The sequence below is a fragment of the Taudactylus pleione genome, unplaced genomic scaffold, assembly GCF_031769625.1.
Source record: "Taudactylus pleione unplaced genomic scaffold, aTauple2 ptg001564l, whole genome shotgun sequence".
Lineage (NCBI taxonomy): Eukaryota > Metazoa > Chordata > Amphibia > Anura > Myobatrachidae > Taudactylus > Taudactylus pleione.
Genome location: NW_028285961.1, coordinates 588,334 through 603,422, shown reverse-complemented (window position 1 = coordinate 603,422; position 15,089 = coordinate 588,334). Strand labels below are relative to the sequence as shown.

At 46.0% G+C, this 15,089-nt stretch overlaps 1 protein-coding gene across 1 annotated transcript in view; it reads left to right on the top strand.

Moving 5' to 3' along the window:
* The window catches only part of ILK (integrin linked kinase), a 104,371-nt gene that overhangs the window by 17,155 nt on the left and 72,127 nt on the right, over window positions 1–15,089 (top strand). The window contains exons 2-3 of the mRNA XM_088464030.1: window positions 11,084–11,191; window positions 12,822–12,987. Of these exons, the coding sequence (XP_088320156.1) occupies window positions 11,103–11,191; window positions 12,822–12,987 (255 nt within the window). The 5' untranslated portion in view covers window positions 11,084–11,102. The remainder of the gene's footprint in view (window positions 1–11,083; window positions 11,192–12,821; window positions 12,988–15,089) is intronic.

Here is a 15,089-nt window from a genome sequence, read left to right as displayed (position 1 = left end):
GCTGTGACTGCAAAGGGGGCATGACCACGAGAGGAGGGGGCATGACCACGAGAGGAGGGGGCATGACCACGAGAGGAGGGGGCATGACTTGCTGGGTATTGTACCCAGAGACACACAGGAGCCTCCCTAGCCCGCATTACAAAGAAAAGGCTTGTTCAGTCCCCACCAACCCCCCACTACCAGGCTAGGATAATTACCATATCAGTCCCTAGGTGAGGATGTCTACAGAGCAGTGTGTCTCCAAATGACATTTTTTTGTATAATCATATATAATTTTATTGGGGTATCAATACAAGAGAAACAGAAAAAAAAAAACAGTGCAGTCCCCAAGGGGGATTAAGGAACAAAATAAACAGTAAATATTCATCATACAAATAGATAGGTAACAAGTATAATGATATTCTGATATTGAAAATGAACTTTTCCTTTTTTCCCTCTTTTTTCTTTGTAATTCCTTAAGAAAGTAGCACAGAACAAAGAAACAAAATATCAAGAGAAAAAAAAATATATAAAGAGAGAAAAATAAAATATAATAATAATAATAATAATAATTGAGTAGGAAAGTAAATAAATAAATACAAATTAAAAATTTGGAAATTATATAGAGAAAATAAAAAATAAAAAAAAAATTATATACATAAAAATCAGGGAGTGAAGAGGAAGAGAGCGAGCTGGGGGGATAGAATAAAGAATTTGAGAGGGAGAGAAGAGAGAGAGAAAAGAGCAGAGGGCAAATAATTATGAGAGACCAGGAGAGGTCACACCCTGGAAGCCATACCAGGGAGACCAGATTGCGTTAAACTTGTCCACCGTGTTGTGTTGAAGGCTTGTGATATATTCCATTTTGGCCACAAACCATACGCGGTTGAGAAACTGTTGACGAGTAGGAGGGAGTGGTTGTTTCCAAGAGCTAGCAATCTGATACTTGGCGGCACAGGAGATGTGTAGGGCCAACTTATTCTCATGGTTGGAAAGTTGACAGATCGGGGCACACAGGAGCAACAAAGCAGCAGTAAGAGGGGAGGCATAGGGAATCATTGACAGTATAGTAGATTGGACCATGGACCAGTAAGGGACAATATATGGACAGGACCACCAAATATGGTAGAAAGAGCCGACTTGTCCACATTGTCTCCAACAAAGGTTAGAAGAATTAGGGTATATTTGGTGAAGACGCTCCGGGACAAGATACCATCAAGTGTACTCAAGTGTACACCTTTATAAGAGTTTTCCTTAATGGAGACACTAATTGAGCATTTCGATATATTAAGGCGTATAGCCTCCCAAGTGTCTTCTCCCAGAGAGGTACCCAAGTCTATCTCCCAACAACACTCATGGGTCTCTAGGGGCGGGCTATCCTGATCTAGTGTAGAATGATAGATCTGAGAAATTAAGCCCTTTTCCACGGGTCTATAAATACAAAGGCGTTCCATAGCTGTGGGGTTTCGTAAAGCGTCAAGAGAAGAGAGGGACGAATGGACAAAGTGGCGAATCTGGAGATACTGGTAGAAACAGGACTGCGGTAAAGAATGTATCTCCCGTAACTCAGTAAAAGAATGGGGGGCAAAATTGCCCAGGATGTGATGAAAGCGGGTGATGCCAACTGCAGACCATGTAGAGATCATATGGGGCGAGTGGCCAGGGAGAAAAGAAGGGTGAAACCAGAGAGGTGTCTGAGGCGAGGGGTGAGTAGTCAGAGAGAACTTAGTATCGAGAGAGTCCCATACAGATAAAGTAAGAGAAACTGATGGGACCAAAGAGATAGAGAGAGGTCTGAGTTTTCTGGGGAGCCACGGTAGGTTTGGTGAGTGCTGATTCAAAATCAACCCATCGTTTGGTTCCCTTTGGAGAGTGCCAGGAGACTAATTGACTAAGTCTAGAGGCTTGGTAGTATTTGGATAACAAGGGGAGACCTAGGCCGCCAGCTGAAGTGGTCTTAAAAAGGACTGCTCTACGTATACGAGGTCTTCTGTAATTCCAGATAAATTTACCATAACTTGCCTGTAAAGAAGATAGAACGCGGGGCGGTACTGCCACAGGAAGGGTTTGGAAAAGGTAGAGGAGTTTGGGAAGGACATTCATTTTAATCACGGCTATACGGCCTGTCCAAGAGATAAATAGAGAGCGCCAATGAAAAAGGTCTTGTTCTATGGCTCTAAACAGAGGGAGATAGTTTGCCTTGTAGAGACCGTGATAAGATTTTGTCAGGTTGACACCTAGGTATTTAATAGATTCCAAACGCCAGTTAAAATTGAATTAAGACGGAGGAGCTCTAGAGACGACCTCGGAATATGGAGGGGGTAAAGCTTCTGATTTGTCGTTGTTGATTTTATAACCGGAAAATTGTCCATAAAGGGAGATTTCTTGGAACAGATTTGGGAGGGAAATCAAGGGGTTGGTGAGAGTAAGGAGGACATCGTCGGCAAATAGAGAGATTTTATACGAGGAGTCACCTACTTGAATGCCAGAAATGTCTGGATTCCCTCGGATCTTACAGGCCAGGGGTTCAATAATTAGAGCGAAAATCAGCGGGGATAGAGGACAGCCCTGCCTAGTGCCATTTGAGATGGGGAAGGAGTCAGAAAGAAGACCCCCTGCAAAAACCGAAGTAGATGGGTTATGATAAAGGGCCCTAATGGCCTGGAGAAATCTACCATGAAAACCGAAGCCAAGAAGAGTATTAATCATAAAGGGCCAAGAGACCCTATCAAAGGCCTTTTCGGCATCAAGAGCAAGAAGGAGAGAGGGAAGTTTAATAGAGTTTACATGATGTATAAGATCCACTGTACGCCTAGTGTTATCAAGGGCTTGTCGGGAGGGGACGAAACCTACCTGGTCCGTATGAATAAGAGAAGAGAGGATGGGGTTTAGTCTATTTGCCAAAATTTTTGCTAAAAGTTTGAGATCCGTATTTAGAAGGGAAATTGGTCGATAGTTAGTTACCAAATGGGGATCCTTACCCGGTTTCGGGATAACTGTTATTTTAGCCCTGGTGGTATCAGTGGGAAAAAAGTTACCTTCAAAAATTTGATTAAAAGAATTTGTGAGATGGGGGATTAGAGAGCTCTGGAATGTTTTATAGTAAGAAAAGGGGAGACCGTCCGGACCAGGTGCCTTCGGAGGTTTCTGATGTTTAAGTGCACAGGTAACCTCTTCCTCAGTTATGGGGAGGTTAAGTGATTCAGAGGTGGAAGCATCGATGTGGGGTAGATCACAAGAAGTCAAATAGTCAGTAATGGAGATGAGGAGGGGGGGTGGGGACGGATCGTGATCTGTAAGGTTATAAAGATAAGAATAATAGTCTTTAAAGATAGAATTGATTTTGGAGGGACTGTATTGAAGAGATCCAGAATGGTCCTTAAGCGCAGGAATCGCCATAGCAACCTTGCGAGCCTTTAAACGATTGGCAAGAAGAGTGTCCGCCTTATTGCTCTTTTCATAGAATCGCTGATTCAGCCATCTAAGAGATTTTTCAGTCTTTTCAGAGAGAATCGAGTTAAGGGCAGATTTTGCAGTAGTGAGTTGTTTATAGAGAGCGTCAGTGGGCGTGCGCTTATGGAGAGACTCCAAGTGGTGAACCTGATCTGTGAGAGATCGAAGAAGGAGCTTGTGTTCTTTATTTCTGTGAGAAGCAAAGCTGATGATGTGCCCACGAATGACGGATTTGTGAGCCTCCCACTCCATGGGAGAACATCCGGAGCCGGAAATATTAAGAGCAAAGTAATCCTTTAAGACACCTATAATTTTTGTTTGGAAGTGAGGGATTTTAAGAAGGGTCTCATTTAACCGCCACGTGGGCCTGATAACCGGGTTATCTAAGAAATCGAGGGAGGAAGTAACGATAGAGTGATCAGACCAGGAATTAGGAATGATACTCGCATCTGTAAGGTGTTTGGAAATGGGGAGACTACATAAAATAAAATCGATTCTGGAATAAGTACGATGGTGGTTGGAATAGAATGTGTAATCCTTAGAAGAGCGATTGAGGGAGCGCCACGTGTCAAATAGACCAGCCGTTTTCATATGTTTATTTAGAGTTTTAGATATAGGACAAGTGGAAGGGCAGGTCCTAGAAAAAGACTTATCCAGGGTCGGATCCAGAACAGAGTTAAAGTCGCCACCAAGAAGCAAGTGACCAATACGACGTTTGTACAGTATTTTAAAAAAGGAAGCGACATTGGCCTACATTAGGGGCATATACTGTGGCGATAGTCACCTCTGTGTGTCCGAGCCTGCCAGTGAGAATAATGTATCGACCATCCGCATCGGTATATACAGATTCTTGGGAAAAAGGTAAGTTATTTTTAATGAGAATGGCCACACCATTATGTTTAGACGTACTGGAGGAATACAACACGGTGGAGAAGTATCTGGAGGTAAGAGAAGGGGGATTTGGTGAGCGGAAGTGGGTTTCCTGCAAAAGGACTATGTCGGCTTTTATTGATCGAATAGTGCGAAACAGGTGGGAACGCTTCTGAGGAGTATTGAGGCCGCGGACATTCATGGATGCTATAGTGAGAGGCATATCGGGTCAGTTTTGGGTAGGCTAGGAAGGAGCAGTGGAATGGAAATAAGGGTCCCAGCTCGCAAGGGAAAATGTAGAGAACAAATAGAGTGAGGGAGAAAATAAGAAGGGGGGAGAAAGAAAAAGGAGAGAAGAAGGAAGGAAAAAAAACAAACACAAAAAACAAAAACCACAACAGGAACTGAGTACGAAAACCCTATCTACAAAGAAGGAGGAGAATGTACTCAAAAGGTTGGACTTAGAAATCCAGAGAGGAGCAGGCTAAAAAAGCCAGAGAACCCTCTAATAAAGTAGAACACAACAAAAATAACAAATAATGTTGACAGTGTCGCAATTCGAGAAAGATATAAATCTCCTAAAAAAGAGGAGAAGAAAAGAACAGAGAAGGATTTGTATGGGATCAGAAGCATTCCCCCGGGTGCAGAAAGGGGCGAGAAGGGGAAAGAAGTAACAGATTGAAATTACCAATCACAAAAAGAGCAAAACTTAGAGAGACATACAAAAAATGAATACAAGAGAAAAAGAAAAAAAAAAAAAAAGGGGGGAGGAAATATATATAGGGTGAAGTTATAGATTACAATTGTAGTAAGGAGAGCAAGGCAGAAAAATGCTACAATATCTCCATGCTCTAAACATCATAAAAAATAAGACCTAATAATAATAAACAACTAGCAGCATAACAGATCTGTATTAGCTAGTATCTAAACTGAAAAAACAGCTAAAGATCATATACATATATGGGAAATGGATACATAACATAACACAGAGTTGTCCCAATAATAGCAACAAATGGTAACCATAAAGATTATTCATTTTTTTTTTCTCTCTTTGTAATTATAGTAAAGTAAATGAAAATATACAGTAAATAGCATAATGGATCAATATTAGCTAGTAGCTAAATAAAGAGAACAGCTAAAGATATATGTCAAAAAATAGATACAGAACATAATACCGAGTTTTTCAGACAATAACCATATCTAGGAAGTAAATAAACAGTCTACATCTCAACTATATTACTTAGAAGAGAGACGAGCAAGAAAGGGGAGAGGTAAGGGGTGGGGTAAATACAGAGCGGAAACCAGTAATCAAATCATGGTTGTAAGTTAGTAAAAAAAGCAAGACTTAAGTGTGAAGAATAATATAGCAGAAACAAGGGACAATTGTTGATGGGTAAGGCACTCACGAAACGTCGGGGTTCCCTTCAGGGGAGGGGCCCGATTCCTCTAGGTAGTGAAGCAAGTCCTTACATTCACGAAGATCTCGAATGATTCTTAAAGGGGAACCCAACGATATCTGATTCTTCTATCACGAAGAGCCTTGGTTAAGTCCCGAAAGTCTCTTCTCTTGGCAATCGTCAGTGGTGAAAGATCCTGGTAGAATTGAAGCTTGGCTGATTCGAATAGGATGTGTGGTTTACCCTTTGTAGGGTTGTGAGCGAGTTCTTTGTCCTTATAACTAAGGAACCTCATAATGACGTCACGAGGAGGGTCGTTGTCCCTGGGTTTCGGCTGAAGAGCTCGGTGGGCCCTTTCAAGTGGTAGTGAGCGTGAGCCAAGGTCAGGGAGTAGGAAAGCGAAAAGTCTATACAGATATGATTCCAGAACATCAGGAGAAACTGATTCCGGGATGTTACGAATGTTGATATTATTCCTACGTTCCCGGTTTTCCAAATCTTCGTTTTTAGAGCGAAGGTCAGAAAGTTCACTGACGACATGATCCAGGTCTCTGCTAGTTTCATTTAAGGCTTTCTGAAAGCCGTCCTGGCGAGACTCAAGTTTAGTGGTTCTTGCAGCCAGAGTTGAAACTTCAGCTTTAATAGAGGCAACTGCATTGTCGAGTTTGGTTTCAAGAGAGTCCTTAAACTCCGTAATGAGGGAGCGAAGAGCTAGAATGTCTTCTTTAGTGGATGGGGTGGGTGAGTGAGAACCATCCTTATCCATGGCAATGAAAGGGGGGGAAGGGGGACCCCTTTGTTGAGATGATTTCGTACCTCTCGTGAAGTGTTGCGAAATATCACTTCCCCCTTGTTTAGGAGTCTTGGTAGTAGATTTCTGCATGTGTGGGCCACCAGTGTCAGGGTTGCCGAGAGAAGAAAAAAAAAAAAAAGACCCAGAGCCAGTAAGTATGTATGTATGTGTATATATATATATATATGTGTGTGTGTGTGTGTGTGTGTGTGTGTGTGTATATATATATATATATATATATATATATATATGTGTGTGTGTGTGTGTGTGTGTGTGTGTATATATTTATATATATATATATATATATAAAACAGAGAAAAAATAAAATATATAGGGGATTAAAGCACCCAGGGGATGGGGGACATGCCCACTTAATGTGTCATTTTATTCAATTAGTCAGGATTGAGGACCTGACAACTGAGAAATATAGAACCGTGAATAAGTTATATAGCCCTATTCAAGTGCAGCCTGTTAGTGGGTAGTAGGAGCTTAGTAGAGAAATACAATGGGTGAAGATATTACAGTGAGAAACCACAAGATGGAGCCTGAGTCTCCAGAGTGGAATCTTATATTCTCATAAAGCTATTACTCCTATAGGCATAAAAAGAGCCATATACACAACCATAGATATAGATAATAAAAATGCCCCCCGACTGCAATATTCAGGGCTAGTAGTATCACCATATAGTAAAAGTGCGTGGCCAGGTGAAGTAGGATGGGCTGCAATATGGAGAGAACACCCAGGGGCTAGGGGTGATCCAGCAGGCTAATAACCACTACCTGCACGCAGGGCAGAGAGGACATAAGCTTCTGATAGTGCCTTGGGGGTGAGCTGCACTGAGGACAACAGACACAGGCCAGCCTACCATCAATGAGCCCCAGGAGCAGGCCCCGACAGGCACACCAGGATTTAGCACAGCTGGGAGGACCAAGATGGCTGACAGTCCCCAGCTCCGGAGGTCAGCTCCGGCAGTGAGAGAGGGTCCAGATCCCGAGACAGGAGGCAAGGTACCTGGGGGGGGAGATCGCAAGTCTCCAATCAGGGCAGCCACAAAGAGGAGGGTGGTGAGTTAGTGCTGCGCGCTTCAGCGCCGTCACCTCCGCGATCATCAGGGAGGCTTCCAAACTCGAGGTCCTGGCTTGTGGAAGGGTGGAGGGCCGCAACCCGCGAGTAAGATAGGAGATCCTCCCCCGGCTCCGCGATCGCCACCACCCGATGCACGCCCGATGTAGGATACCGGGGAGACGCTCCTAGAGCCAGATGGCAGTAGTGGATGTACTTTAGGGCGATAAAGAGAAGGTGAGCGCCGGGAGCCCCTGTGTTAAGCGTCTTCTCGAAATGGCTGCCAGGCCACGCCCCCCAAATGACATTTATATAAGTATATTAGCCTGTACATTCAAACAGGTTTCCCCAATTTTAAAACTGCGCACAGCACTATAAATGATAAAATGCAATATCAGCCATAAATCTACACTACATTGTCCCTTTACAGATGGTGCCGTGCAATGAAGGTTAACCCCTTCAGTCCCAGGGGGGCGATTTTAGCCACGTGTAGTCGGGCTCCGGCCACAGTTATCGTATATAGGGTAGTAATACTGTATGTTTAATCATATAGGTTGTGATACTGTATATAGGGTGTGTTACTCTATATAGTGTAGTATTACTGTATGTTTAAAGCATATTTGGTGTGATACTGTACATAGGGTGTGTATGGGATGTAATACTGTGTATAGGGGAGTACTCATGTATATATGGTATGTAAGGAGTGTGCTACTGTATATAGGGGTCTAATAGTGTATATTTAATGCAAATAGGGTGTGATACTGTACATAGAGTATGTAAGGGGTGTGATATTGTATGTAACGGGTGTATGCATATAGGGTGTGATACTGTACATAGAGTATGTAAGGGGTGTGATATTGTATGTAACGTGTGTATGCATATAGGGTGTGATACTGTACATAGAGTTTGTAAGGGGTGTGATATTGTATGTAACTTGTGTATGCATCTAGGTTGCGATACTGTGTACGGGGTCTTATACTGTATATAGGGTGCAATACTGTATATTGGAAAGTTGTTTGTGTGTTTATGAAAAAAAAAAAAAATTATATGTGTGTGTGTGTGTATATATACAATCCTCCGGCACTCCTTCACGCTGTGTCTCTGGACAGGCAGTCCTTCCTTGCTCCGGTGTGAGGACAGCACCCCCAATACACAATGTACCAAAAACATAGGCGGCACTCGGAGACTGGTGAAACACGTAACACCCTCGGCTGAGGGACTTTAATCAGTCAACGTTTCGGGGTCTTCAGCCCCTTCCTCAGGACAACAGTGTGTGTGTATATGTATGTGTGTGTGTATATATATATATATATATATATTATAACAATGACATGTAGGGTGTGTGTGTGTGTGTGTGTATATATAGGGTCTGCGGGGTGTAATTACTTTATAATGCACACCTCTGCCCCTCCTCCATCTGTATCCTCATCCCTACGCTATCCACATCTCTGCCCCTCCTCTATCTGTATCCTCATCCCTACGCTATCCACATCTCTGCCCCTCCTCCATCTGTATCCTCATCCCTACGCTCATCCACATCTCTGCCCCTCCTCCATCTGTATCCTCATCCCTACGATCATCCACATCTCTGCCCCTCCTCCATCTGTACCCTCTTCCCTACGCTCATCCTCATCTCTGCCCCTCCTCCATCTGTACCCTCATCCCTACGCTCATCCACATCTCTGCCCCTCCTCCATCTGTATCCTCATCCCTACGCTCATCCACATCTCTGCCCCTCCTCCATCTGTATCCTCATCCCTACGCTCATCCACATCTCTGCCCCTCCTCCATCTGTGTCCTCATCCCTACTCTCATCCACATCTCTGTCCCTCCTCCATCTGTATCCTCATCCCTACGCTCATCCACATCTCTGCCCCTCCTCCATCTGTACCCTCATCCCTACGCTCATTCACATCTCTGCCCCTCCTCCATCTGTACCCTCATCCCTACGCTCATCCACATCTCTGCCCCTCCTCCATCTGTATCCTCATCCCTACGCTCAGCCACATCTGTCCCTCCTCCCTCTGTATCATCCCTATGCTCATCAACATCTTTGCCCCTCCTCCATCTGTACCCTCATCCCTACGCTCATCCACATCTCTGCCCCTCCTCCATCTGTACCCTCATCCCTACGCTCATCCACATCTCTGCCCCTCCTCCATCTGTATCCTCATCCCTACGCTCATCCACATCTCTGCCCCTCCTCCATCTGTATCCTCATCCCTACGCTCATCCACTCTGTCCCTCCTCCATCTGTATTCTCATCCCTACGCTCATCCACATCTCTGCCCCTCCTCCATCTGTATCCTCATCCCTATGCTCATCCACATCTCTGCCCCTCCTCCATCTGTACCCCTCATCCCTATGCTCATCCACATCTCTGCCCCTCCTCCATCTGTACCCTCATCCCTACGCTCATCCACATCTCTGCCCCTCCTCCATCTGTATCCTCATCCCTATGCTCATGCACATCTCTGCCCCTCCATCTGTATCCTCATCTATACGCTCATCCACATCTCTGCCCCTCCTCCATCTGTACCCTCATCCCTACGCTCATCCACATCTCTGCCCCTGCTCCATCTGAATCCTCATCCCTACGCTCATCCACATCTCTGCCCCTCCTCCATCTGTATCCTCATCCCTACGCTCATCCACATCTCTGCCCCTCCTCCATCTGTATCCTCATCCCTACGCTCATCCACATCTATGCCCCTCCTCCATCTGTATCCTCATCCCTACGCTCATCCACATCTCTGCCCCTCCTCCATCTGTAACCTCATCCCTACGCTCATCCACATCTCTGCCCCTCCTCCATCTGTAACCTCATCCCTACGCTCATCCACATCTCTGCCCCTCCTCCATCTGTATCCTCATCCCTACGCTCTTCCACCATCTGTATCCTCATTCCTACGCTCATCCACATCTCTGCCCCTCCTCCATCTGTATCCTCATCCCTACGCTCATCCACATCTCTGCCCCTCCTCCATCTGTATCCTCATCCCTACGCTCATCCACATCTCTGCCCCTCCTCCATCTGTATCCTCATCCCTACGCTCATACACATCTCTGCCCCTCCTCCATCTGTATCCTCAACCCTACGCTCATCCACATCTCTGCCCCTCATCCCTACGCTCATCCACATCTCTGCCCCTCATCCCTACGCTCATCCACATCACTGCCCCTCATCCCTACGCTCATCCACATCACTGCCCCTCCTCCATCTGTATCCTCATCCCTACGCCCATCCACATCTCTGCCCCTCCTCCATCTGTATCCTCATCCCTACGCTCATCCACATCTCTACCCCTCCTCCATCTGTATCCTCATCCCTACGCTCTTCCACATCTCTACCCCTCCTCCATCTGTATTTCTTTTTTTTTCTTTTTCAAAAACATAACACACTTTTACCTAGTCTAATCCACATTTTTATACACATCGTGTGTCATGTTCACCTTTATATGAGCAGGGTACTCTTGTAATCTCTGCATATATTGTGTTATGAATAATCCGTGTTTATAATCTGCGCAGAAGCTGAGCACAAGTCATCATGGATGACATCTTCACACAGTGCCGGGAGGGTAACGCAGTAGCTGTTCGATTGTGGCTGGATAATACAGAGAATGACTTGAACCAGGGGTAAATGATTATTTGTGCCTATGTTCCAGTGGGTACACCTCATCTATCAGCCCTGTCTTCCAATGTTCTAGTGATGACCATGCTTCCACCACCCTCTATATTCCTGTCCTTCTATGTTCTATCGATGACCAAGCCTCCACCCCCTCTATAACAATGTCCTCCTATGTTTTAGTGATGACCATGCCTTCACCCCCTCTATAACCCTGTCCTATGTATTAGCGATGACCATGACTCCACCTCCTCTATAATCCTGTCCTATGTACTAGTGATAGCCATGCTTTTACCCCCTCTATAACCCTGTCCTATGTATTAGCGATGACCATTGCCTCCACCACCTCTATAACCATGTCCTATGTATTAGTGATGACCATGCCTCCACCCCCCAAAAAACCCTGTCCTTTGAATTAGCAATGAAATGCCTCCACCTTCTCTATAACCCTGTCCTCCTATGTTCTAGTGATGACCATGCCTCCATCCCCTCTATAACCCTGTCCTCCTATGTTCTAGTGATGACCATGCCTCCACACCCTCTATAATCCTGTCCTCCTATGTATTATTGATGACCATGTCTCCACCCCCTGTATAACCCTGTCCTCCTATGTTCTAGCGATGACCATGGCTCCAACCTGTCTATAACCCTGTCCTCCTATGTTCTAGTGATGACCATGCCTCCACCCCTTCTATAACCCTGTCCTCCTATGTTCTAGTGATGACCAAGCCTCCACCCCTTCTATAACCCTGTCCTCCTATGTTCTAGTGATGACCATGCCTCCAGCCCCTCTATAACTTCATCCTTCAGTGTTCTAGTGATGACCATGCCTTCACCTCCTGTATAACCCTGTCCTATGTATTAGCGATGACCATGCCTCCACCCCCTCTATAAACCTGCTGTGATCGGATGTCCTCAGCTCGCCACCACATCACTGATTAGTTTTGATCCCCACTGAATCTTGGGGTATCAGGGCTTCCCTATTACTGTCAGCAGCCACCTTTTACTGACCCCACCCACTGCACTGTGGTCGTGGAACTTTGCTGTTACCACCAGGTCCTAACACCGACCCTGGAACCGCTTGCTGCTGTGTATGCGTCTATGAGCTTTGGTGCACACCTCCTGATTGCTGTAGACTGATAGCAATGACCATGCTTCCACCCCTTCTATAACCCTGTCCTCCTATGTTCTAGCTATGACCATGCCTCCACCCCCTCTATAACCCTGTCCTCCTTGGTTCTAGCGATGACCATGCCTCCACCCCCTCTATAACCCTGTCCTCCTATGTTCTAGCGATGACCATGCCTCCACCCCCTCTATAACCCTGTCTCAATGTGTTCTAGCGATGACCATGCCTCCACCCCTTCTATAAGTTTCTCTCCATGTGTTCTAGTGATGACCATGCCTCCACCCCCTCTATAACCCTGTCTCCATGTGTTCTAGCGATGACCATGCCTCCACCCCTTCTATAAGTTTGTCTCCATGTGTTCTGGCGATGACCATGTCTCCATCCCCTCTATAACTCTCTCCATGTGTTCTAGCGATGACTATGCCTCCATCCCCTCTATAACCCTGTCTCCATGTGTTCTAGCGATGACCATGCCTCCATCCCCTCTATAACTCTGTCTTCATGTGTTCTAGCGATGACCATGGGTTCAGTCCCCTGCATTGGGCGTGTCGTGAAGGCCGCAGTAACATTGTTGACATGTTAATAATGAGAGGAGCACGGATCAATGTTATGAACAGGGGGGATGACACTCCTCTTCACCTCGCTTCCAGTCATGGTCACCGGGACATCGTTCAGAAGGTAAGTCATGTGACCCTGGAATAAACACCCATGGTGACTGTGACCGGATGGCTTCTTTTGCTACCCGATCACAGATTAGTTTTTCATCCCCACTAGATCTTGGGGTATTAGGGATTACCTCTTACCATACGTAACCTCCTGTCTCTGACTCCACCGCTGCGCAGTGGGCGGATATGTTGCTGCCACCACCAGGTCCTACCACTGGCCCTGGAACCGCTTCTTGCGTACACCCAGGCTCCTACCATCGGCACTTTGAACCGCTTGCTGCTGTGGATGCGTAGACACCTCCTGATTGGTGTTGGTTGATTCCCCCTGATCCCTCACAGTGGGCCAGGCTCTGCAGGGTAGCTGGCAGAGGGCTTGGAGACACCTGGGCTCAATCCAGAACAGCCGGAAAACAGAAAATCATTTGGTGCAATTCTGTTGTCGCAGGATTCAGATGCAGACGTTAAGGCAAAGATGTTTATTGCTCAAATAGTCTTCATAAAGACTCTCCCCCTTGGGGTTATCACCTCATACACATGTTACAGCCGTTCATTCCTTCTTGATGTTCAAAAAGATACACACAAACCAGGCATGCAGGCCTTCTTCATATCCCATACTAACCCACAGGGGGTAAATCCACCCTGTGTCCTTTTAATCAATCATGCTATCTCACAAAATATAAATAAGCGCATCTTACATTTCACAGGAGCTAACTAAATTTCCTTGTTCCCAGCCAAACTAGTTGGCTTTCTTAAAACACAATCTCATTTAGCATACAGTATAACTGTCTCTGAAAATGTAACTCACAATTCACAGGAGCTGGTAAATTACATTCATCCTTTTAAAAACGAGGATTATTCTATGCATAAAACCAGTTTGGGCTTTCCCAGTCTTAACACCTCCAGTTCTTAGGGGCATGTTACACAGAGACGCACAAGAGACCCCTGGGGGTAAATTTTGCTAAGAATCGAGATGGTCCAGATTTGTAAAGAGACTAATCTCGCTGTACCTCACCTGAACTCGGGTGATTTATTCACTTTATAATTTGCAAATTTACCAACAGGCAATTTGAGGCAAATCGAGTTGGGCGATGGTGAAGCAGAACGAGATATCTCTACCGAGTATCTTGTTTTGCAGGAGATTACTCACCCGAGATTGCAGAGTTTTCTCTCTGCCTAACTCTCCCGAGCAAGCAGCCTGCACATATCAGTGAGATACATCTGTGAGATATATGTGTAAGCTGCTTGTGTCTTTTACCTGTAACAAAAAAAAAAACGGGACAGCACAGGGAGCAGTGACCAATCCCGGTTACCAGGAGAACAGATCAGAGACCGGTACACAGAGATGCTGGTGCAGGGACAGCACAGGGAGCAGAGACCATTCCCGGTTACCAGGAGAACAGATCAGAGACCGGTACACAGAGATGCTGGTGCAGGGACAGCACAGGGAGCAGTGACCATTCCTGGTTACCAGGAGAACAGATCAGAGACCAGTACACAGAGATGCTGGTGCAGGGACAGCACAGGGAGCAGTGACCATTCCTGGTTACCAGGAGAACAGATCAGAGACCGGTACACAGAGATGCTGGTGCAGGGACAGCACAGGGAGCAGAGACCATTCCCGGTTACCAGGAGAACAGATCAGAGACCGGTACACAGAGACGCTGGTGCAGGGACAGCACAGGGAGCAGAGACCATTCCTGGTTACCAGGAGAACAGATCAGAGACCGGTACACAGAGATGCTGGTGCAGGGACAGCACAGGGAGCAGTGACCATTCCTGGTTACCAGGAGAACAGATCAGAGACCAGTACACAGAGATGCTGGTGCAGGGACAGCACAGGGAGCAGTGACCATTCCTGGTTACCAGGAGAACAGATCAGAGACCGGTACACAGAGATGCTGGTGCAGGGACAGTACAGGGAGCAGTGACCATTCCCGGTTACCAGGAGAACAGATCGGAGACCAGTACACAGAGACGCTGGTGCAGGGACAGCACAGGGAGCAGAGACCATTCCTGGTTACCAGGAGAACAGATCAGAGACCAGTACACAGAGATGCTGGTGCAGGGACAGCACAGGGAGCAGTGACCATTCCTGGTTACCAGGAGAACAGATCA